This window comes from Eublepharis macularius, chromosome 12 (assembly GCF_028583425.1).
Source record: "Eublepharis macularius isolate TG4126 chromosome 12, MPM_Emac_v1.0, whole genome shotgun sequence".
Lineage (NCBI taxonomy): Eukaryota > Metazoa > Chordata > Lepidosauria > Squamata > Eublepharidae > Eublepharis > Eublepharis macularius.
In genome coordinates this window covers 58,045,850-58,067,336 of record NC_072801.1, presented here as the reverse complement: position 1 = coordinate 58,067,336, position 21,487 = coordinate 58,045,850, and the positions used below count along the sequence as shown (strand labels likewise).

At 43.3% G+C, this 21,487-nt stretch overlaps 2 protein-coding genes across 4 annotated transcripts; both read left to right on the top strand.

Moving 5' to 3' along the window:
• The first annotated feature begins 884 nt into the window (after nt 1-884).
• Nucleotides 885-10,231, top strand: LOC129338358 (sulfotransferase 1 family member D1-like). The gene is made up of 7 exons (XM_054992509.1): nt 885-1,269; nt 3,091-3,219; nt 3,311-3,408; nt 3,513-3,639; nt 3,833-3,927; nt 6,302-6,482; nt 7,416-10,231. The coding sequence occupies exons 1-7, from the start codon at nt 1,089-1,091 to the stop codon at nt 7,526-7,528; spliced, it is 924 nt and encodes a 307-aa protein (XP_054848484.1). The 5' UTR covers nt 885-1,088; the 3' UTR covers nt 7,529-10,231.
• Nucleotides 8,475-20,138, top strand: LOC129338357 (sulfotransferase 1B1-like). 3 transcript variants are annotated; one of them, XM_054992508.1, is made up of 8 exons: nt 8,475-8,558; nt 11,153-11,768; nt 12,862-12,990; nt 13,075-13,172; nt 13,256-13,382; nt 13,614-13,708; nt 17,485-17,665; nt 19,486-20,130. In XM_054992508.1, the coding sequence occupies exons 2-8, from the start codon at nt 11,588-11,590 to the stop codon at nt 19,596-19,598; spliced, it is 924 nt and encodes a 307-aa protein (XP_054848483.1). In that variant the 5' UTR covers nt 8,475-8,558; nt 11,153-11,587; the 3' UTR covers nt 19,599-20,130. The 3 variants fall into 3 exon arrangements, with proteins under 3 accessions (XP_054848483.1, XP_054848482.1, XP_054848481.1); XM_054992507.1 differs by having other exon boundaries at nt 11,156-11,768; nt 12,862-13,172; nt 19,486-20,138; XM_054992506.1 differs by having other exon boundaries at nt 12,862-13,172; nt 19,486-20,138.
• Nucleotides 20,139-21,487: the final 1,349 nt, after the last annotated feature.

Sequence of the window (21,487 nt, the reverse complement as noted above, 5' to 3'; positions counted from 1 at the left end):
CCTTGGTCCTCTAATCATTACTCAGTGCTGGAGAATAAAAACTTTTGAGATTTTTGAGGAATTACCTAAGGGAAGAAACAATTTGGCAACCCCTTTCAGTATATCTTCCCTGTGTGAAGACAAACTCCCAGGACTTGAGCAAACAAAAGTCCTTTCTGCTGCCCCCCATTTTTCCCCTTCTAACTGTATTTCTGGAACATAGTCCATATCCAGCTTTATTTTGGAGGGTGGGGGGGGGACTCCTTTTGCTTTTGGTTAATTCACAAAGTCATTGTTTTCAGCATAACAGGAGAATCCCCTGAGTAAATAGAAATCACTGGCTTATCTGTGGGTAGCCTTATTACGCAATTTTAGTAAGGGTGGGTGGTCTCTTTACAATTAGATGCAGGGCTGAAATAAAATAGTGCTCATATTTTGCTTGCTGAATCAAAATCCTGTTACTAAAATCTGATGAGCTGTGGATTAAATTAAAGCCCTTAAACACCCATACCCAGTTCTGAAAGAGGAAAGTTAGACTTAGGGCCAAGCTACGAATGACACTTGAACGGCAAGTGGATTGAGTGGAGGGCAAGTGAACAGGGAGAAATACACTTGCTGTTCAAGTGTCATTCGTCACTTGTAGCTTGGCCCCTAGAGAAAAAAACTTGCGAGACTTCCGGTTCCTGTGTAAGGGGAGTAGAAGCATTTCATGTGAAGAGTGGGATGTAATATTCTTGAATTCTCTGTGAGGAAAACTTACATAAGTAAGGCAAAAACAAATAAATAGGAGTGTCCAGGAAAGAGCAGAATGTCCAATCAAACTCTGTTTTCACTTTGCTTTTTGTTCCAGTTGGCTGACAAAACTAAAGGCAGGGCTGAAATGATAAGGTCATGCTATTTCCTGGTGTATAATGTTACTGCCTGGAGAAATCTCATTGAAGTGAGAGTTGTCCTTCAGTTGGTATGCAGACAAGTGGAATTTGAACTACTCGCATATGAAAGCATAAAAAATCCACCCCAGAAGATATCCCAGGACACAAGACTGAGGAGGCCACTATATCCTTTGGTGTAGATTACAGAATATTCATAGCCTAGCCCAGAGGAGCACCATGGAGAGCCACAAGGACTATACTGAAGCTCTGCATGAACACCCCGAGGTCTTCCGAAGGTATCCACTCGTGCCAGTACATGGAATTCCCCTGATGGAACCCATTGCTCAACAATGGGCTCCTATTGAAAATTTTGAAGCACGGCCAGATGACCTGCTCATCTCCACCTACCCCAAAGCAGGTGAGACACCACGAGGGATAATTTTAGTGGAATGGTGGCTGTAAGGTTGTCCACTCATCTGTAATATTTCTGAACATTTCAGGAGCTCTGTCCATAATAATCAGAAAGCTTACTGGGGAGGGATGGAGGTTGCCTGTACCCTTTGTGAAAGGCAAACTGTGTGTCCAAATAACCTATAGTCAGCCTTTCTGTTTTTAGTTTCATAGAGATTTGGGGGAAAGGGGGCTTCTGAAGGCACCAGTCTGCAAGTGTGCTTAAATAAATGCTTCAAAGAGATGCTTTGAAAAAAGAAAAAAGGACTATAGACTATACTACCATGCAATGTCTGTTACTGTCATTTATTATGTAATGTCAAATTGTTTGTTTGTTTCAACATTGTTTCTGTATCAGATTTCTGCTTGTTTCTGTAACCTATATTGTTTATTGATTGTACTGAACTGCTCTGTGTAATCTGCCTTGAATCTCAGAAAGGCGGACTATAAATAACATAAATAAAAATGAAATAAGCTTATGTTGTTTTGTCAATATATCCTGCACAGCATTGTCATTTGGTATGCATCTTCTCTGAAAAGTGAATGTAGATTTTGGTATAAGAGAGGGATATTATTATGACCATTAGAGAATAGCATCCTGTATTCCAGCTCTGTAAGAAATAATCATATACATGCACAATTAGATAATTATACCCTATTGTCCAATTACCCTTATTTTCCTGGAACAGTAGCTTCCGAGGTATCCTTAGAAAAACATTGTCTTGATAAGTCTATAATTTTGAGTTTTAGTACCATGGTAGATGATGCACATTTAAAATTTGTTGTTAGAATTGCCCGTTCTGAGTGCTCCCTTCTTTGGGAGAGGGGGGCATCTCCTGATAACAAACACTGGTAAACCTGTTTTAAAATGATCAGGATTCTATCGTTAAACTTTGTGTTCAGGCAGCGTGACAATTCTTTATGTGCAGGCAGAATTTTCACACAGAAACTTACTCACAGCCACTCTACAGCAAAATTTGTTTTTGCTCCAGTTTAAAGGGGGAAACCCCAGGACCTCAGTTAAAGCATGTAATATAGAAGCCAAAAAATTATTGGGGAAGGGAGATTGAGAAAAAAAGTCTGTTTAGGAGAGGGTAATGATAAAAAGTCTCTTTTAAAGGTGCCCCCCCATAAAAAAGGTAAAGGTAGTCCCCTGTGCAAGCACCGAGGACATCACATCATGGTGTTTTCTTGGCAGACTTTTGTTACGGGGTGGTTTGCCATTGCCTTCGCCAGTCAACTACACTTTATCCCCAGGAAACTGGGTATTCATTTTACCAACCTCTGAAGGATGGATGGCTGCGTCAACCTTGAGCCAGCTACCTGAACCTGGTTTCTACCAGGATCGAACTCAGGTTGTGAGCAGAGCTTGGACTGCAGTGCCCTGTGCCATGGGGCTTCTTTGCCCCCCCCCCCTAATGAATGAGTTTTCTTGCATAGCATACTAAAGATAAGACGTTTATTTGTGAGTGTGTGTTTAAACCAAACCATAAACTGCAGTTACAGGAAGAGAAACTGCTCGTGATGTGTGTTAGCTAGAGTAAGACAACACAGAGGCAGTTATCCATGGGTGTGAAAATAGAATGTCCCTGTTTTTTATCTGTGAACTGTCTGGGTGATGTGTTATATTGTGCTTGAACTAATTCTTTTAAATATCATACTTTACTGATTTTACCCACTGATGTGGATATGCTTGGATTGTTCTTAATTATACTAAGTCAACAGTAAGAAGTCCTCAGCATTGGCTGGTCTCTCTCTTGTCTCTCTGTCTCTCTCTCTTTGCCTTCAGGTACCACCTGGATGCAGGAGATTGTTGATCTGATTCGTTCTGGTGGTGATGTAGAAAAAGCACGTCGAGCGCCCACATATGTTCGGATCCCATTTCTAGAAATCTGCTCCCCGCCTCCTGTCCCTTCGGGTAAGCAAAGGGGACCAGGCATCTGGTGTCCTGCTTCTGAGCTCCCTGTTCCAAGACTAACCCACCATTCTTGTCTCTGGTGTCCCTCCAGGGGTTGATACATTGGTGGATGTGCCGTCTCCTCGTGTTATCAAAACACACCTCCCCTTCCAGCTAGTCCCGAAAAGCTTTTTTGAAAACAATTGCAAAGTAAGTAAAAGTGTATTACTTTTCTTGGATTTGTACTTATTTCCTGTCAACTCCATAATTCTGGTTAGCTGCTCCATACAAGGCTTGTCTTTTGATCCTTACAGATTATCTATGTTGCTCGCAACGCCAAGGATAATTTGGTCTCCTATTATTTCTTCGATCGGATGAATTTGACACAGCCAGACCCAGGGCCATGGGACAGCTATGTTAAGAAATTCATGGAGGGCAAAGGTCAGTTTCAGGGCGCATGGGTGCTTATGGACTGGCATGTTGTGGATAAAGCAGCAGTGTTTTCAGGGTTTCAAGCCACTGGGTGGGTCTTGTGGATTAGAAGGAAAATGTGTGGGAACAGACTCTGAGCTTTGCGAAACACATGCTGGTACAGGTTTCCACCATCCTCATTCAGTCTTTATTCATCACACAGTTGCATGGGGCTCTTGGTATGATCACGTTCGGCGCTACTGGGATGAGAGAGCAAACCACCGCATCCTGTATGTTTTCTATGAAGACATGAAAGAGGTAAGTCCAAATCTGGTTAGTTTGTTGTAGATTGTCAAAAGGTTAGCAGCTTGCCCCCTCCTGACTATTGCCCAGTGATTGGCAGATGAGGGGGCAAATTCTCAGGAGTTTGTCCACCACCGGCAGACACCTCAGGAGCGTAATGTGCACGCACTCCCTACCAGCACAGTGACATCACTTCTGTGACATCATCCCGCCGCCCACAGGAGCATTTCCGCACTTCGTTTGGGGTTGATTTGGATCCCAAACCTGCAGAATTGTCTCCGTGTGAAGTGTGAAAGCGCACATGCGGCCGGTGCAATTACATCACTTACAGAAGTGATGTTGCTATGCAGTTGGCATGGTAACATCACTTATGGTAGTGACATCGCATCGCTGCTGGAGAGCACATGCATGAGGAATGGAAACGTCCCAGGAGAAGTTAAGTGCCAGGTCCCAAACCTCCCGGCGGGAGGATAGAGGGACCCGGCAACCCTAACCCTGCCAGAGCTGGCAAGTGAGACCTTGTGGTCTGCCTCAGAGATCACAACTAGGCCTTCACCAGGTAAGACATGAACCTGGTCCATAGCCCCTCAGGATGCCCTCCCACACCACAGGAGCAGCGGCAGCAGGAGGCTCAAGCAGAGGTGGCACCAAGGAGGCAAAGTGCCAGGCTAGCAGCTCACTACTTCCTTGCGTACTCAGAATCTTACACTGAATGTGATACCTCCTTGCAGGACTCTGGCCAGAGCACAGTGTAGACTACTTAGGCAGATAAGCTGCATTGCTGGATCAACTGATCCATGAGGTGACCAGGTGTAGGACAAAAAAAAAGATACAAGCTGCAAATAAAACATTACTAACATTCTCAGTAATCTTTTTCCATCCTCTAGGTGCTGCCTCATATGTCATTCATACATAAGAAATAGGCCCCTGTGTGCCCTAAAAAGACAATTAGTGACAGTGCAAACCTGGAAATGAGATCACACCTTTCTAGGAATCACCAGAGACTCTGTGGTAAAACTATAGAGTTTTCAGCAATTCCTACAGAGGCATGTCATCACATCTGGGTTTTCCCATAAGTGATGTCACCCAGCTGGCTTCAAGCAGAGGAGTGGGGAATCAAACCTGGTTCTCCAGATTAGAGTCCTGCCGCTCTTAACCACTACACCAAACTGGTTCTCTTTGTTGTTTTTGTAGTAACAAAATCCATTTCATTATTTTGAGGATAAGAAATATCTCTGTCAGTCATTATTTGCAAACAGAGCTCAGTTGTAGACACACATTGTTCATGCTCTGCCATTGGACGCCCCTGGCTTCTTTCTGAGCTGAATAACAATGAATAATCTATGTATGAGACTCCATGGGGTATGCCCTGAACACATTTAAAAGACAGGATTCAGCCACTGAACCCATGGAGTAATAAGCGGTTCTGAGCATGGATAGAATGCATATTCTTTTTTACAGAGCAAGCATAGGTGGACCTCACTAATCTGGGATTAAAAGGGTAAGGTTTGAGTCCAGCAGTGCCTTAAAGATCAGCTAAGATTTGACTCCTGAAGGCTCATCTGCTTAGTATTTAAGCTGCTACTGGACCTGAATCTTGTTCTTCTACTACAGACCAACATGGCTGCCCCCTTGAAAGACTCTGTCTTCAGGTCAGGGGCGGTAAGGGACAATTTGAATATCAAACAAGGAGTATTTTGACTCAGAGTTAGATAGAATTGATATAGGTACAAGTACAGAAATATACAAGGGATCCAACATGCCCCCTATGCATCTAAATGCATGTCACCATAATTTAATGATTGAGCCAAGGAATAGAAAATCTTGAACAATTTCAATTTCCTCATTGTCAACTTTAAAATTGTGTAATTCCTCGGTAGTCATTACTTTTGTCTTCTTGATGTTCAGTTGTAATCCTGCTTTGGCATTTTCTCCTTTAACCTTCATAAGTAGTCGTTTCAAGTCTTCACTATTTTCTGCTAGTAATGAGGTGTCACCTGCATATCTCAAATCATTAATGTTCCTCCCACCAATTTTCACTCCGCCTTCTTCTAGATCTAATCCATCTTTCCTTATGATATACTCTGCATAGAGATTGAACAGGTAGGGAGATAATATGCATCCTTGTCTGACACCCTTGCCAATTGGAAACCATTCTGTTTCTCCATATTCTGTCCTAACAGTAGCCTCTTGTCCAGAGTACAGGTTGCGCATCAGAACAATCAGATGCTGTGACACCCCCATTTCTTTTAAGGTGCTCCATAGCTTTTCATGATCTACACAGTCAAAAGCTTTGCTGTAATCAAACCCCCTCACTGCGTTAAACTGTGTATCAAGAAGGGGTCTAGGTAGGCCCTCCCACTCAAACCATTCTGTATGTCTTCATCAGGACCCAGCCCGTGAGATCCACCGAATAAAGGATTTCCTGGAGATTGACTTGCCTGAGGACATAGTGCAGAAGATCACCCATCACACCTCCTTCCAGGTCATGAGGGACAATCCGATGAGCAATTACAGCACTTTGCCCAATGCCATCTTTGACAAGAAGATAGGAACTTTTATGAGGAAAGGTGAACATTTATTTGAAAAATGACTATGCAGTGTCCCCCAGGAAACCTGCCCAAGGTTGCTTAAAAGTGAATGATGTAAGCTTTTAAAAATCCAAGTCCCCAGCTGTTGCAGCCCCCTTCTTCCCTGTTATGGTAATGTGCTTCTGTACCTTAGTGTTGCTGTAATTTGGTGCCCAAACCAGAGCAGGGTTCTTTTGAGCAGCTTTCCATGTTTTCCCCTGCTTTGCATCAAGGTTTTTTTCTTTTTTTTAATGGCAGTTGACATGCTGCTATAGCATTATAACACACTCTGCAAGGTCCTCTGAATTCTATGTTTTTATTAAAACAGATTTTATGTTTGTAATTAAAGCTGGGGATTCAAGGGACTTCGTAGATAGGTAATTATAATGCTATAGGGCTATGTCAATTGCTGATTTTTTTTTAAAAAGCCCTCCAGTTGTGTGGGGGGAGACTGGTGGGTGCTGGGAAACCATGGAGAAAGTTCTCTGAGGAAGTTCTGTTGCTATTGTGATTACCTTTGCATTTGAAAGCAAGAGGTGGACATTCATGTGGAAGCAACCATTAATGCCATCTGGATAAGGTCAGTTTCAGTGTCAAGTGGCGTAACAAAACTAAGGTGTTTGCCATTTAATGCTCTTGTGAACAGCCTCTGTACTTTTCTGGAAGACTTTCTACATTAATATGGCAAAGTGGGCTGTAGTCCATGCAGGTTTATGCGGAAACAAAATCTTGCCACCAGACTCTGGTAGAAAAGGGCAAGTGAGAAGAAGCAAACATGAGTCTCCAATTACCATCTATTAAAAAAAACCCTACATCCAGAGGAGAGCAACCTAGAAGGACACTAATGCAGTGAAACTGGAATTACAGTACTAGGATTTCACAATTACTCATAATCCTCTTCTTTCCTCTTCCTCTATTGCAATCTCCCCCCAGGTGAAGTCGGTGACTGGAAGAATTATTTTACAGTGGCTCAAAATGAAGCGTTTGATGCTGATTACCAGCATAAGATGGAAGGAACAACTCTGCGTTTTCGTGATGTATTATAGAATCAGAGAATATCTTTCCTGGGATTGTTCTGTTAAAGGACAGATGCTTTCTTTGCATTGCAGTTTTGCAATAATAAATGTGGATGCCATTAAATGTTGTATCTTTGATGAATGAAACATCTTTGATACTTCAGAGGAACGATAAAAATTGGTTCTGAGAAGACTGAGAAAGCTGGGAACCGGGATACCTGGTTCTCTGAGTGTGTCCGGTGGTGCCCAGTGCAGTCCTAAGCAGAGGTACACCTTTGCAAGTCTACTGAAGCAAATGGGCTTAGAAAGGTGCAGCTCTGTTTAGGGCTGTACTGTTAGATTAGTAACAGCCCTCCTGTTAGGGAACTGTGAACTGTCCCATCCCTTAAACAGAGGCTTAATATGGAAATGGGCAGCTGAAACTTTTCATAGTGTGAAGGGAAATAAACTCACCTGATCAATAACATCCCTTTAAGCATGTGTTAAAAGGATAGGGCATTTTTATCCAGGCCTTTTGGCAACCTTACTGAGATCTATGTTATGGTATCTTCTAAAAAGAGAAGTGCTCAAATTCTTGTCTGCTTGGAACAGCCCTCTCTGTCTTGCAAGTCCTGCTTCTTAATCACAGAACGAAGATTGATTGTAATTCCTCACTGAGGGGAAATTTTCTTAGTACACTCTCAGATGAACCCTCGTGTTGCTTCGGGGAAGTTAGGGATCAGCGAGGCATCGGCGTGGGGGGGGGGAACGATTGGGAAATTTCTCCCAACTCAGCTCTCCCCTTCCAGGACACTACAAACTCTTGAGAAGTTGATCAGACAAATTCCTTCTCCTCGCTTTATTTTCCTCCCCCTCCCCCTCTCTCTTTAACTAACAATAAGCTTAAGAATGGTCTGCAGATCCAAGGCACATTCAGTCCTCATCAGGATGTTTTTGAATCTTCTTATTCTCATTCTTCTTTTTTAAGTTTACAAGCCACAGACACAGATTCTTCAGGAGGCCCCTGAACATGCAGAAAATCCCCTACTTTTGAGGGGCCTTGAGCAGCTTCTCTGAAGAGGTAGCATATAATGTTTTAATGCGATACATTTTTAAAAATTGTTTATAGCTAGTGCTGTTTTACTGCCCTTCTGATAGGTATTGGACCACGAGGATTACCATTAATCAATTAATTTAAACGTTTGTAGCATGGCTTTCTCATGAACAAATGGGACCCATGACAGCTTCCAAAATGTGGCTAAGAACCACCAAATATGACAATAAAATCAGAAAATAACTTTTGAAACTCAACAAAGAACAATGAAGCAGCAGTGATAGCTGTTATCTTTTGCGATTTTGGTTGTATATAGCTTCCTAAAAGCCTTCACACATTTCTTAGAGTATCAGAAAAGCCATTCCTCAACACAAGAAGTGGAAACTTGAATCACAGTAAACTTTTCTCTCCTCACGGTTCTCATTTTTCCTTTTCGACTGCACTGGGGTTGAAGGCTTAAACCCCCTCAGTACAGTGTTCAACACTAATCCAAATTGGGGGCGGGGGCGGTATGAGGGTACATTTTTTCTTTTGCAGGTTGTCCTCTGTTTGTGCTCTGATTTCTCAACTATTCTTAATTTTTCAAGGACAGTGAAAAAGTTCAGTCCTCATAGACTCTTTTTTGGAGGGCAGGGTGTCTTTTTAATTTGTAAAATTTGTCCTCATATTTGTAAAATTTGTCCTCATATTTAAAGCATTCCCAAGGATGCAGAAACACCAAAATTATTCCTATGTCTGACTGAGTGATAGAAAGTCACCTATGAAATTTGCTGTTAAAAGTGTGGGAAATGGATTTAATGAAAGAGATTTTTATGTACTTTTATGTGCCTTCTATCGGTGTTATGCACTCTTACTATTCTCAGGAGCTAATGTAGTATTTGTAACGCAACTTGCAAGAAAATGAGACTTGAAACAAAAGACCAAAGCAGAATGTATGTTATACATGTTAATCAGTGTTAGAAGTAAGATCAAAGTACTGTGAAGCTTGCCACCAGGTAGATTGAGCTCAATAAGCTTAATAAGCACCTGCTTGTTTCCTGACACCTGTTCTTTCCTTGATACAGAAACCCCTTTGTGAAACTGTCCATGCAAAATGTTGCAATGAAAGCTAGCTAGATTAGCAAAACCTCTCAAGGCTGAGAGAGAAAACCACAAAGTGGAGAAGGGGAACTGAATGTAATTATAAGCACATTCCAGGGGAAGGGGAGCGTTTCTCTCCCACGGAACCCAGAGAAATATTCTCCACTTGAAGCCCACAAGGTTGCAAGAAGCGACATAGGGGCACCGCTATTAAATGTTACATAGACCAAAGGAATGGGCATGAATGAGAAGCCTATGAAAGAGATGTGTGAGAAAGGAAGGAAGATGTTCCTTTCAGAGATAAAACCAAAGACAGATAAGATAAAGAAATAGCAATCAGGTAATGCTGTAACTATGCTGTTGACCTAAGTGGTTTCTTCCAATCAGAATACCCTTAGACACTTGTATCATGAAAGGTGGTCGCTCACTTGAGCCAATGGGGGCCACTGTGTTTTCTGAGCCAACAGAATAACAAATATTATAATTAACCAAAAGGTATTAATTGCTTTGTACTGCTATTGTAGCTTTGATGAGCGTTGGGCATGAGGGGACATTTTACTCTTTGTGTAACTGCCGTCCCTCCATTGTTTAATAAATGGTTATAGATTGCTTCATCTGCAGGACGCCGTGTCTGTCTCTTATTATGATCAGCTAAAGGGACATTCGGGACACCGGTTGTCCCGAATCAACAAGTGGAGTGCAAGTGAATGGCAAGTGAACAGGGAGGAATACACTTGAGTCTGTTCACTTGCCAGGCAAGTGTCATTCGTCAGTTGTAGTTTGGGCCATAGTTCTTCATATACTTGAGAAAGTCCCTTGAGTATATAATAAACCCTACAGAATGAGGGTGGAAACACATGTTACAAAGTACCTAGGGATGCTCAAGTGAACCGTGTTTCACGTGTCCCCCCCCCAACTTCCCATTCACTCACTCGCACAGTCACAATATGCCTTTAATATAATTTCCTCCTCAACTATCAAAAGTATCCCAGGCTGTTTACAACTGCCAAATTCCCAGTTTCCCCCACCTCCTGTGTCCATTCATTGAAATGCAGATCTTGACAGTTTCTCACACCTTAAAGAAATGCAAATGGGCAAGTCAAAGAAGCCCATAGTACTTGTTCTCACAGTGAAAACAGAGCTGAATTGGCGCTCTGCCCTCAGGAATTCACTTGCAAATGCAATCACACAAAGGGAGCTCCCGTGAAAGCAGCATGCATGTGTGCTGAGCAAGACACAGCCTGCACATGAATTGAGGACCCCACACAAAATCTTGCCCTTGAGCATCCCCAGGTAATTTGCAATGTGTATTTCCACTCTGAGTTGCTCGTTTCTGTTGTTTTTGTAATTGGCATGACCCATCAATTTACCTTTGAAATATACGGATAATAACCATGATATTCTGGTGCTGAGCTGAAGTCCTGTGGTTGAACATTGTCAGGCTGTGGCTTATCTAGACTCATTAAGCTCTGTTGCAGTTTGACAGGGAAATGTGTGTTTTTGTGTTTTAAAACTTGTGAATCTCTGAATATCCTTTGTAGCAGCAGCTGAAGTTTCCTGGTGTCAGAGTGGCAGCCAAGATTCTTAGATTCTCTGTGAGGAATTCTGGAAACAATCCAAGGACAAATAAATAAGAACGCCAGGAGCTCCTATACAGAGAACAGTGTGTTCACAGTCCAGTTCTGCTTTTGCCTTGCTTCAAAAGGCTTGCGAAATATGGGCAGGGATGAAAGGAAAATGCAAGGCTATTTCCGGGTGTTTAACTTTGCCTCATAAAGAATCACTCTGCAGAGACAGTCGTGTTTCTGCTGATGTGGAGACAGAAGGGTTTGAACTGCACCTATCAGAAAAGAGAAAACAAAAGCTTTCCTTTTAAGAGACAGCCCAGAAAATACTCCAGAACTAAGGACTGAGAAGGCTACTATTTTCTTTGGGGTAGATCACATAATATTCATAGCCCAGCTTGAAGGGACACCATGGCAAGCCACAAGGACAACGGAGAAGCTCTGCAGGAACACCCAACAGCCTTCCAAAGGTTTCCACTGGTGCTGGTTCAGGGAATTCCCCTAATGGAGCCCATTGTGCAACTGTGGGCCCCTATTGAAAATTTTGAAGCCCGGCCAGATGACTTAATCATCGCCACCTACCCCAAAGCAGGTGAGATACCAACAGAGGTCACTTTAGGGAATGAAGACTGTATATTGTCCACCTATCTGTAATATTTCTGAACATTTTGCGATGTTTGTCCCCAATCAGTAGAGGGACTGAGGGTGTCTGCATCATTTGTCAAGGCCAAATTTTGTATCCCAGTAAACTACAGGTGGTGGTCCTGCTTTTGAGTTTCATAGAGAAAGATTTTGGGGGAAGGGGGCTTCCGAAGGCACCAAACTGCTAGTATGCTCACAAGAAAACGATTATGAGTTTTGTTTTAATTAGGGCTGCCAGTTGCCCACTCTCAGCTGCTCTCACCCGCTCTTGGGCAATTGAGCAGCAGGAAAAAATTTGGGGAGGGGATGATGCTGCAGACACAGCATCATCACTTCTGGTTGCCACACGTGCTAGGCCTTAGGAATTTCCCTAATCTCTATGATCTTTGCTATATCATATGGGGAAATTCCTAGTGTTGCTGATGTTGTGATGTCACTTCCTGGCGAACCTCTGGAAGTGATCTCACAGTGTCAGCAATGCTCTCTCTCCCTCCTCTACCTCTAAAAGCTCCCATGGGTTGCTGTTTGAGTTTTTGTAAGATTATGGTGACTACATTTTAAAAAGTGTCATTAGGAAAATCCCGAGTCTTGAGAGCTCCCCCCTTTGTGGGAGTGTGTCTCTCCTGATAGCAAAAACTACAGAGTGTGTTCAACTTTCAGGCATTCTAGTGTGAGATTAAACATTTTAAAGTTTTTTAAAAAGGAAACTACTATAATTATTTTACTAGTCCTCCAACAGAGAACTGTATTTTGTACCTGTGTGTTTAAAAATCAAACCATAATCAGCATTTACAGGAGGAGAAAATGCTTATGATGGGCTGAGTATGGTAGTACCAAGACAGTGATCCATGGTGGGAGAATCATGTCCCGCTATTTATATCACTGTGAACTGTTGTGAGAGGAGGTGTGTCATACAGCACTTGTCTTAAATCTTGTAAATATTGTATTAATTTAACTTCACTGAAATGATGAATGCTTGAGCAGTGCATAAAAATCAGCTCCCCTCAGCATCTATTCCCCCCTTTATTGTTCTGTACCTTCAGGTACCACATGGATGCAGGAAATTGTAGATCTGATTCTTGTTGGCGGTGATGTGGAAAAAGCTCGCCGGGCCCCAATGCCGGACCGGATCCCATTTCTAGAAATCTGCTCCGTACCCCCTTGTCCTTCAGGTGAGTCCAGAGAACCACTTGTTGCCTTAATTCTTGCCCTGCTTCCAGATGAACTCTTCCATGTTTTTTCTGGTTCTCTGCCAGGGGTTGATCAACTAGTGAATTCACCATCTCCTCGGGTGATGAAAACTCACTTACCATTCCAACTTCTCCCTAAAAGTTTTTTGGAAAAGGACTGCAAGGTAAAGCAAGGCTGTATTGTCCCTCTTGCTCCCCTACATCCTAATTCACAACACTACATAAGATTTTCTTTTGGTCCTTATAGATTATCTACGTAGCTCGCAATGCCAAGGACAACCTGGTCTCCTATTACTTCTTTGACCAGATGAACTTAACACAGCCAGATCCGGGGCCATGGGATGGCTATGTTAAAAAATTCATGGAGGGCACAGGTCAGTTTCAGGGTTATCAGAAGTACTCAATCCCTGTTTAGGCACTGGGACATTGTGGAGCAATCAGGGAGGGCTCCAGGATCCCAGGGGAGCTATTGGATGGTCTGATGGAGTAGAGGGCAAGTCTGTGGGAACAAGTTCTTGGGTTTTCTGGAATAGGCTCCAGGGGAAGAGGGTTTTAGAGACAGGATTTCCCAGTCCTCATTCTCTCCTGTCTTATGCATCACTCAGTTCCATGGGGCCCTTGGTATGACCATGTCCGACGTTATTGGGATGAGAAAGAAAACCACCGTATCCTGTATCTTTTCTATGAGGACATGAAAGAGGTTAGTATGAGGGCTGTAGCATGCTGGGGACTATTTAAAAGGATGTTGTGGTGGCGATTGTGTTAGCCATCTTATAGAGCAATCCTATGCAGAGTTACTCCGGTCTAAGACCATTTAAATCAACGGGCTTAGACTACAGTAACTTGGCATAGAATTACACTGTTCGGGTTGTAAGCCAAAAAAACCCCAATAGCCAGCCCCAAGGAATATACAATTTCAGTTTCCCCTGTGGGGAAGACAAGAGAGGGAAAGAGGAGAGGAAGAGAAGATACATACCCAAGAAAATCCTGCATTATTTTGACTGGGGGTGAAGAATGAGAAAACATTGTTCATATTCCACTCACTTGTTGCCACAGTTACTCTGTAAAGTCTGTAATATATATTTTATTTTATTTACGTCGTTTATAGTCCACCTTTCTCACTGGGACTCAAGGTGGATTACACAGTGGCCGTCGTCACACGGGCCCTTATTTCGTCATTTTTGCACAAGAAATCGTTTCTTCTGTTATCGTTATTAGAATGAATTCTCCCATTTTTTGACGACTGCTTGCGCTTCCAGTCAGTCACATTAAAAGGGAAAAGCGCAATTCGATGGTCAGTCAAAGTGCCTCCAGAAACGGGGCCCTAAAAATCCCGCCCCCTTTAAAAAAAAAATTTCCGCATATTTGCGTTATATCACTCTTCTATTATAATGTTGTGCTGGGCCAACCCAAAAGCCAACCGTGATAGGTAGCAGAGGTTTCCCACCCATGGCAGAATAGCACTATAGTGTTATAGCGCTATAAGGCTGACGTTTTTAAAAAAAATTACTTTGAGGCATAATTGCGGGTTGCACTGGGGCTTGTGGGAGTGTAGGGCAGGAGAATCAGTGTTAGGTGAGACAGATGATCAGGGAGAGTGAGCGTTTTGGTGTTGCAAAGCATTCACAGTCGATCCAGGGCATTCATATGGAAGTGGATAAAGACGACATAAAGAGTCACAAAGCATGAATTGGGGAGAATGGCGAAATTGCAAGAGAGACAGAATAAGGTGAGAATTCAGTGGGAGATGGCGCTAGTTTGGCGCTAAATTTATGGCCGTGTGACGACGGCCAGAATGAGGTTAATACAATCAGTATCAAGTAAGTACATTTCAATGCAGTACCATAAGGTAAACATATACAAGTTTAAAGACATAGCATTAGCAAGGATCCAAGATATAGTAGAGATACTGAAGCAAAACATAATCAGTTCTTAAGATCTCACTATGCAATTGTAGTCTCTCCAATGTACTATGTTGTACATGGGCTATAGTAAGGGTCCAAAATAAGGAGGGGAATAGGGTTTAGCGAGTAAAATGCTGTACTAGGATCACAGAGATCCAGGTTTGAATCCTCACTCTGACATGGAAGGTTGCTTGCTGTCTTTGGACTAGTTGGATCAGCAGGATCTACCTCACAGGGCTGTTGTGAGGATAAAATGAATGAGAAAAGAAAGATGTAAGCTGCTTTCAGTCCCCATTGAGGAGAAAGCAGCTCACACAGGAAGGCTGGAACATCGTCTCTCCTTTAGAAAACAAAGGGAGTTTAAGAACTTCCCTGAACTATCACAGCCAGTGCGGTACAACAACAACAACATTCAATTTATATACCACTCTTCCGGACAACTTAACACCCAGTCAGAGCAGTTTACAAACAATCCTGTGAGGAGTGTGGGGCTGAGAGAGCTCTGGAAAAGCTGTGATTTAGTGTGGCTGACTAGGATCTAGGAGATCCAGGTTTGAATCCTGGGTCCTGGAAGGTTGCTGGCTGACCTTGGGCCAGTCCTCCACTCTCACCCTTACCTACTTGCAGCATTATTGTGAGGATGAGATGGAGGATAGGAAAACAATGTATGCCACTTTGTGTTGCCATTGGGAAGAAACACAGAGCATGGCATTTGTTATAAACTCGCCAACAAAAGATGATCACTCTGGCTGTTGCTTCATCTGTCATTGCTGCAACTCTTTGCGCAGGAGGCAGAACTGCTCATTCAGTATTTCAAATACCCTTAAATATTGCAAATGTAGTGAGCTACAGGGTTAGAGAGCGGAGGGAGCAGTGGCAGAGCTCCTAATCTTTAGTAATAAAATCTACTACACCATTGTGGAGCTGAGAAATGCTTCCGCACTAGTGCTTGTGATGCAGCGCCCTCTGGACCCTCCAGCCTCTGTGCTGAATGATAGCAAAGTCCTTCATACCAGAGATAAACAAAAGGAGAGCTTTACTGTAAGTCAAACTTCAACAGATGATTTCCTTGAACCTGTTTTAACAGCTGAAGTTCTGCTGTGTGTTCTAATCAGGGTTTCCAAGCACACACAGAGTACCTATGCCACAATGTGGCCTCAGTCTGGGATTAAAGCCTTCTGTCTCCAAGGCAGGGCTTGTACGAGACAACAAAAAGCAAATGAGAGATGCTGTGAGACCCTGGCTGGATAGGGGCTACGGCTCAGTGGGAGAGCACCTGCTTTCAGGACAGAAAGTCCCAGTTTCAAGTCCGAGCATCTCCAACTGAAAAACAGTTTCAGGAAGTAGAAGATGAGAGAAACCTCTGCCTGAGACCCTGGAGAGCTTCTGTCAGGCAAAATAAACCAATGCCGACCTTAATAAACCAATGGCATGACAGTATAAGGTGGCTTCATATGTTAATGGGCAGAATTGCAGAAACTTGAAAGGGACTAGATCAATCCACTGGAGTAGAACCCAGTGAGAAGAACCCTTACATTGTCCCTTTCTCAGAGTTCAGAGGGGGACAATCAAAGAGTTAGTGACAGAGTGGAAATACCCATTGCGAATTACCTGGGGATGCTCAAGTGCAGGATTTTATGTGTTGTCTTCTATTCATGTGCACACCGTCTCTTGCAAGGCACACGTGAATGCAGCTTTCATGGGAGCTCCCTTTGTGTGACTGCATTTCCAAGTGAGTATGAACGCCATCACCGAGTCTCAGCTCTGTTTTCACAGTGAGAACTCTCAGAGATGGACACCGTAGAACAAGTACTTTAGACTCCTCTGACTTGCCAATTTGCATTTTAAGGTGTGAGAAACTGTCAAGATCTGCATTTCAATGAATGGAGGTGGGGGAAACTGGGATACTTTTAGCAGTTGAGGAGGAACTGATATTGAATGTGTGAATGTATTCACACTGAGCAAATTGAATTGTGACTGTGTGAGTGAGTGCATGGAAAGTTGGAGGGGGGACATGTGAAATGAGGTTCACATGAGCATCCCTAGATACTTCATAACATGTATTTCTACCCATAGAAAGGTCAGGGTTCTGTTTATCCTTGTTTTCTACTGTCCTGCCGTTATCCTTCACTGTGCTGATTGTATTCGCAGGGACTTCCTCCTACTTACACCACTTCTTCCTCCTGTGTTATTCTCCCTCACACTTCTCTGTCTTGATACCATGGACACAGTACAGCCATCCTGCCATCAAATAGCATCCTTAGACTAGATAGATGGAATCCTGTCCCTTCCCTTTCCTATCCTGTATGGAGTTCCAACAATAAATGAACTCATATTTCTTTTCTAGAGCTTAACCAAGGCTCTGAGTCTAAGTTTATTTCCCATGCACGCACTCTCACACATGCACGCTTCTCTGCATACTATACAACGCTGCTAACAGAACCGGCCATCCACTGTTTCTTGCACTGTCCCCAAAATTCTCCAGTGCAGCAGAGCAGTTTGCACAGGCAAAATTCTAGGCAGATTGTAACATTCTGCCATCTCTCCCATTCATGCCATCTGTCTCCACCAGGACCTGGCCCGTGAGATCCGGCGTGTGAAGGATTTCCTGGAGGTTGATCTGCCTGAGGCTATTGTTCAGAAAATTGCCCATCACACCTCCTTCCAGGTTATGAAGGACAATCCAATGACGAATTTTGAAAATGTCCCCAGCACAATTTTTGACAGGACAAAAAGCTCCTTTATGAGGAAAGGTAAGTAAATGATGTCGGCCTTTGGAGAACCAAGGAGAGACAGGTCTCTCTTGCTGGAGAACAGTTGGGTCCACCTTACTGCTGTTTATATCGAATGGCTGCTGTTCATGTTTAAATGTATTATTTATTTAAACATTGATAATCCCACTTTTTCCCCAAAGAAACTTATGGTATTTTTCCCCTCTGTGTTCTGTCATTTGTACGTTAGTCTAAGAGTATGTGTCTGGCCCAGGTAATCCAGCAACCTTCCATAGCAGAGTGTGGATTTGAACCCAGGTTTCCCAGATCCTAGTCCTGCACTCTAACCACTACACCTGTTCTGTTGCATATTGTCGCAACTCATGTTGCAAGCTGCCTTATAGATCCTGTTCAGGTTGCTGTAGTGTAGTGGTTGGGTTGCAAATCAGCACTCTGCTGGTTGGAATCGTACTCCTGCCATGAGCTCAGCACGTGGCCTTGGATAAGCCACTCCTCTCAACCCCAGCTCCCCCGCTGTATTGTTGGGATAATGATAATGCTGACTTTGTTCACCACTCTGAGTGGGGCACTCATCTGTCTAGAAGAGTGGTATATAAGCACAGATACTATCATTAAAACGTTTTTCTACTACCTTTCCACCCAAATAGAGTCTCCAAGGCAACAGACGTGAAAACATTTGAACGTAGAGACTATTTCTTAAAGCAAACACAATGAACTAAATAAATTTCTTGTCGTACCCTGGATTTCTTTTGTCATACCCTGGATATAAAGAGGTAGGTAGGATGGGAAGGCTGCTCATGAGGAAAAGCTGGAAACAGAAAGGAAGAAGGAAGCGGAGCGCTGTGCAGCCCAGGGATACCCAACTGCTAAATTATCAGAGACCACCACATTCTCCAGTCAGCGGTCCAATAGCTAGGGTTGCCAACAAGCTGGAGAATAAATGTCTTGCCCCATCAACAGAGGCTTCATATGTGGAACTGGGCGGTTGAATTTTTTTATGGCACCGAGATAAATAACATCACTTGGCAAATAATCACCTATTAAGCCTCCGTTAATGGTTGGGGTTACCCACCTCAACGTGGGGCCTAGAGTTCTCCCAGAATTACAACTGCTCTCCATACTGAAGAGATCCATTCATCTGGAGAAGATGGCAGCTTTGGATGCAGTCTAAGAAAAATGGGTGACCTAGGGTCCTAGGGTGACCTCGTATCTCTGCTGATCTCTCCCCCCATCTCAAGACACTACCCCAGAACCTTCAGGGATCTTCCAGTCCGTAGCCGGCAACCCCAGTAACGTTCTCAGAACCCAAAGACCTCCAGAGAGCCATACAAAGCAGCATTTTTTATTCAGGAGCTTTGATACTTTTATCTATATTGTTCATCCATATATTTTGGGAGTGAGAAAAGTGGTGATCATCATCATTCCTTAATATATGATCAAAATGGAAGGATTGCATTCCCTTCAATAGACTGCCTGTGACTTTCACAAAATCACTTAAGTGTTTCATAACAAACTTTATATATTTATTGTTGGGAATCCATTTAAATATTCCACCAGGAATATCCTTTTTGAAAAGAGGGACTAATATGTCATAAGGTAAGAAACATGTCTCCTCATCAGTATTTACATTAAACAAAGTATTTTATAGTTTTAAAAAAGCGATTGGGTGTGGTGGAACAAATAAAGGGTACGTGATTGATGAACTGCAGGATTCTTTATGGGCCATTTGTCCTTCTATAAAAGAGAACAGATCACCTCCCTGCCAACAAAGTCCCTTGACAGAGGGAGTCTGCATTTACCCATAACCCTTTCCTCTTCCTCTCCTGCATTCTTCTCCCCAGGTGAAGTTGGTGACTGGAAGAATTATTTTACGGTGGCTCAAAGGGAGGCATTTGATGCTCATTACCAGCAAAAGATGGAAGGAACAACACTGCATCTCCGAGATGTATTATAGACTCATAAATGTACCTCTTTGGGGACTTCTACCATCAAGATGTTGGAAGAAGCAATGTTTGGTGTACAAAGAGAGAGAGAAGACGACCCTACGGGGGCAGCAAGGGCTAGTCAGATAGGAATGTGAGGACAGCACTGCTCTTTCTATTGAGTGTTATTTCCTTGTCATGTCTACAGATTGATACTCTTACAGTACAGTCCTAAGCAGAGTTATGCCAGTCTAAACCCATTGATTTCAATCAGCATAGACTGAAGGAACTCTTCTTATGCGCTGTTAGGGCAATATCCTGTTTCTTCTTGGAACCTCTCTCTCTTAGTCAGCTAGATAGCTAGACGCCTGTCTCTATCTCTCCACTTTACTGTCAAGTATGTTAGTTCCTAATAAACTTTCTTTACTCTTTAATCAAATTGTGTGGCAAACATTGTGCAAACTCTCTCCCAATAGAAGGGTTATTCCTCCGCATTCAGTTTTCACTTCCGTTACAATAAATGTGTGTACTTTTAAAAACTGAGTGTGAATTATATTGGAGGCATTGGAGGACCAATAAAAGTAGATTCAGAGAAGAATGAGAGAAAGACAGCAACCAAGATGTCTGGATTCTTTGGGCAGGACTGGGGGGCTAGAATAGCAGGGCAGAGAGCCTTAAATCAGTAAACAACTGTGGGATGTATCGAGTGTGTAGCAACAACCTGTGCGGCTTCTGGTTTGTGGTTTAAATTGTTCTTGCACTGCCTATTTCTGCTTTGGAGAACTTGGTGCCAACAGATCTGTCTCCCGTGTGTGGCTTCAAGACCAGCAACAGATCTACTGGCTCAAGAGACTTGCCATTTTAAATTTTGCACACAGCAACCAAGAAGATCAGACACAGGCACAGTAAGAGAATTTTTGGCTAGATGCCACATCACTTAGGTTAAGGGCCCCGTTGGTTATGCACCTTGCCAGAATTCTGGAGTGAGAATTGAGCATCATTCCCACCCATAAATGCCCACCCACTGTCCCTCCCTCAATCTGTTCTAGTATAGGAAACTTGAGTGTGGAGAATTTGGTAGCTCACAGGAACAGTCTTAGTGATTCTGATGCCCTTAGCAAAACTTGAGGGCGGGGACCCAGAATCCCTCAGGTAACATGGGCAGGAATCTTCTAGAGGGTATTGGGTCCCTATGAATGTCCTACAGTTAATTGACCTCCCCACCTCCACTGTCTGAGTCTCAAGTAGTGCAGGGACCAGCTATAGCGTGTTTGGGGGCCCAAACTCTCTACAACTGATTGGCCTCCGCCATGCCGGAGTCTCAGCAGCTTGGGGCATCAGTGGCAACTCTGTGGCGGTGGGGGCTTCAGGGAAGCGGCTTGGGGAACTGACTGCAGGGTGGTGGGAACTCCCTGCTTGACCTCCCTCAGCACAGGGCCTGGGGCAGCTGCACCAGATGCCCATGTCTACGACTGTCCTGACAGCTGATTACTAAAAGGAGAAGTGCTGGAATTCATGCTATCCTGAATCTTCCTTTTCTGACTTGCAAGTCCTGCTACTTGAAGCATTTATGAGGATGGGTGGATTGTGATTCCTCAATGAGAGAAAAATGAACTTTGCACATACTCAGAGATACCCCTTCATACATTCCAGTGCTGAGACTAGGTCCTTGGGTTGAATCCTGATGAGTTGTCGCTGAAATGGAAGACCCTGAATTAGGTAGTCTGCAATCCTAACGATACTTTTCTTAGAGTAAGCACCTCTGAATAAACATGGGACACTTCTGAGTAGATTTATTTAGGATTTCTCCCTGAAGCTGTGTTGTCAGTTCTAGAAGAGGAAGAGAGGATTCTTCATGTTCTTTGCTTTTGTGACCTCTAGATTTTTTGTGAGGGCAACCGACTTTTTTTTCTAGGCCAGG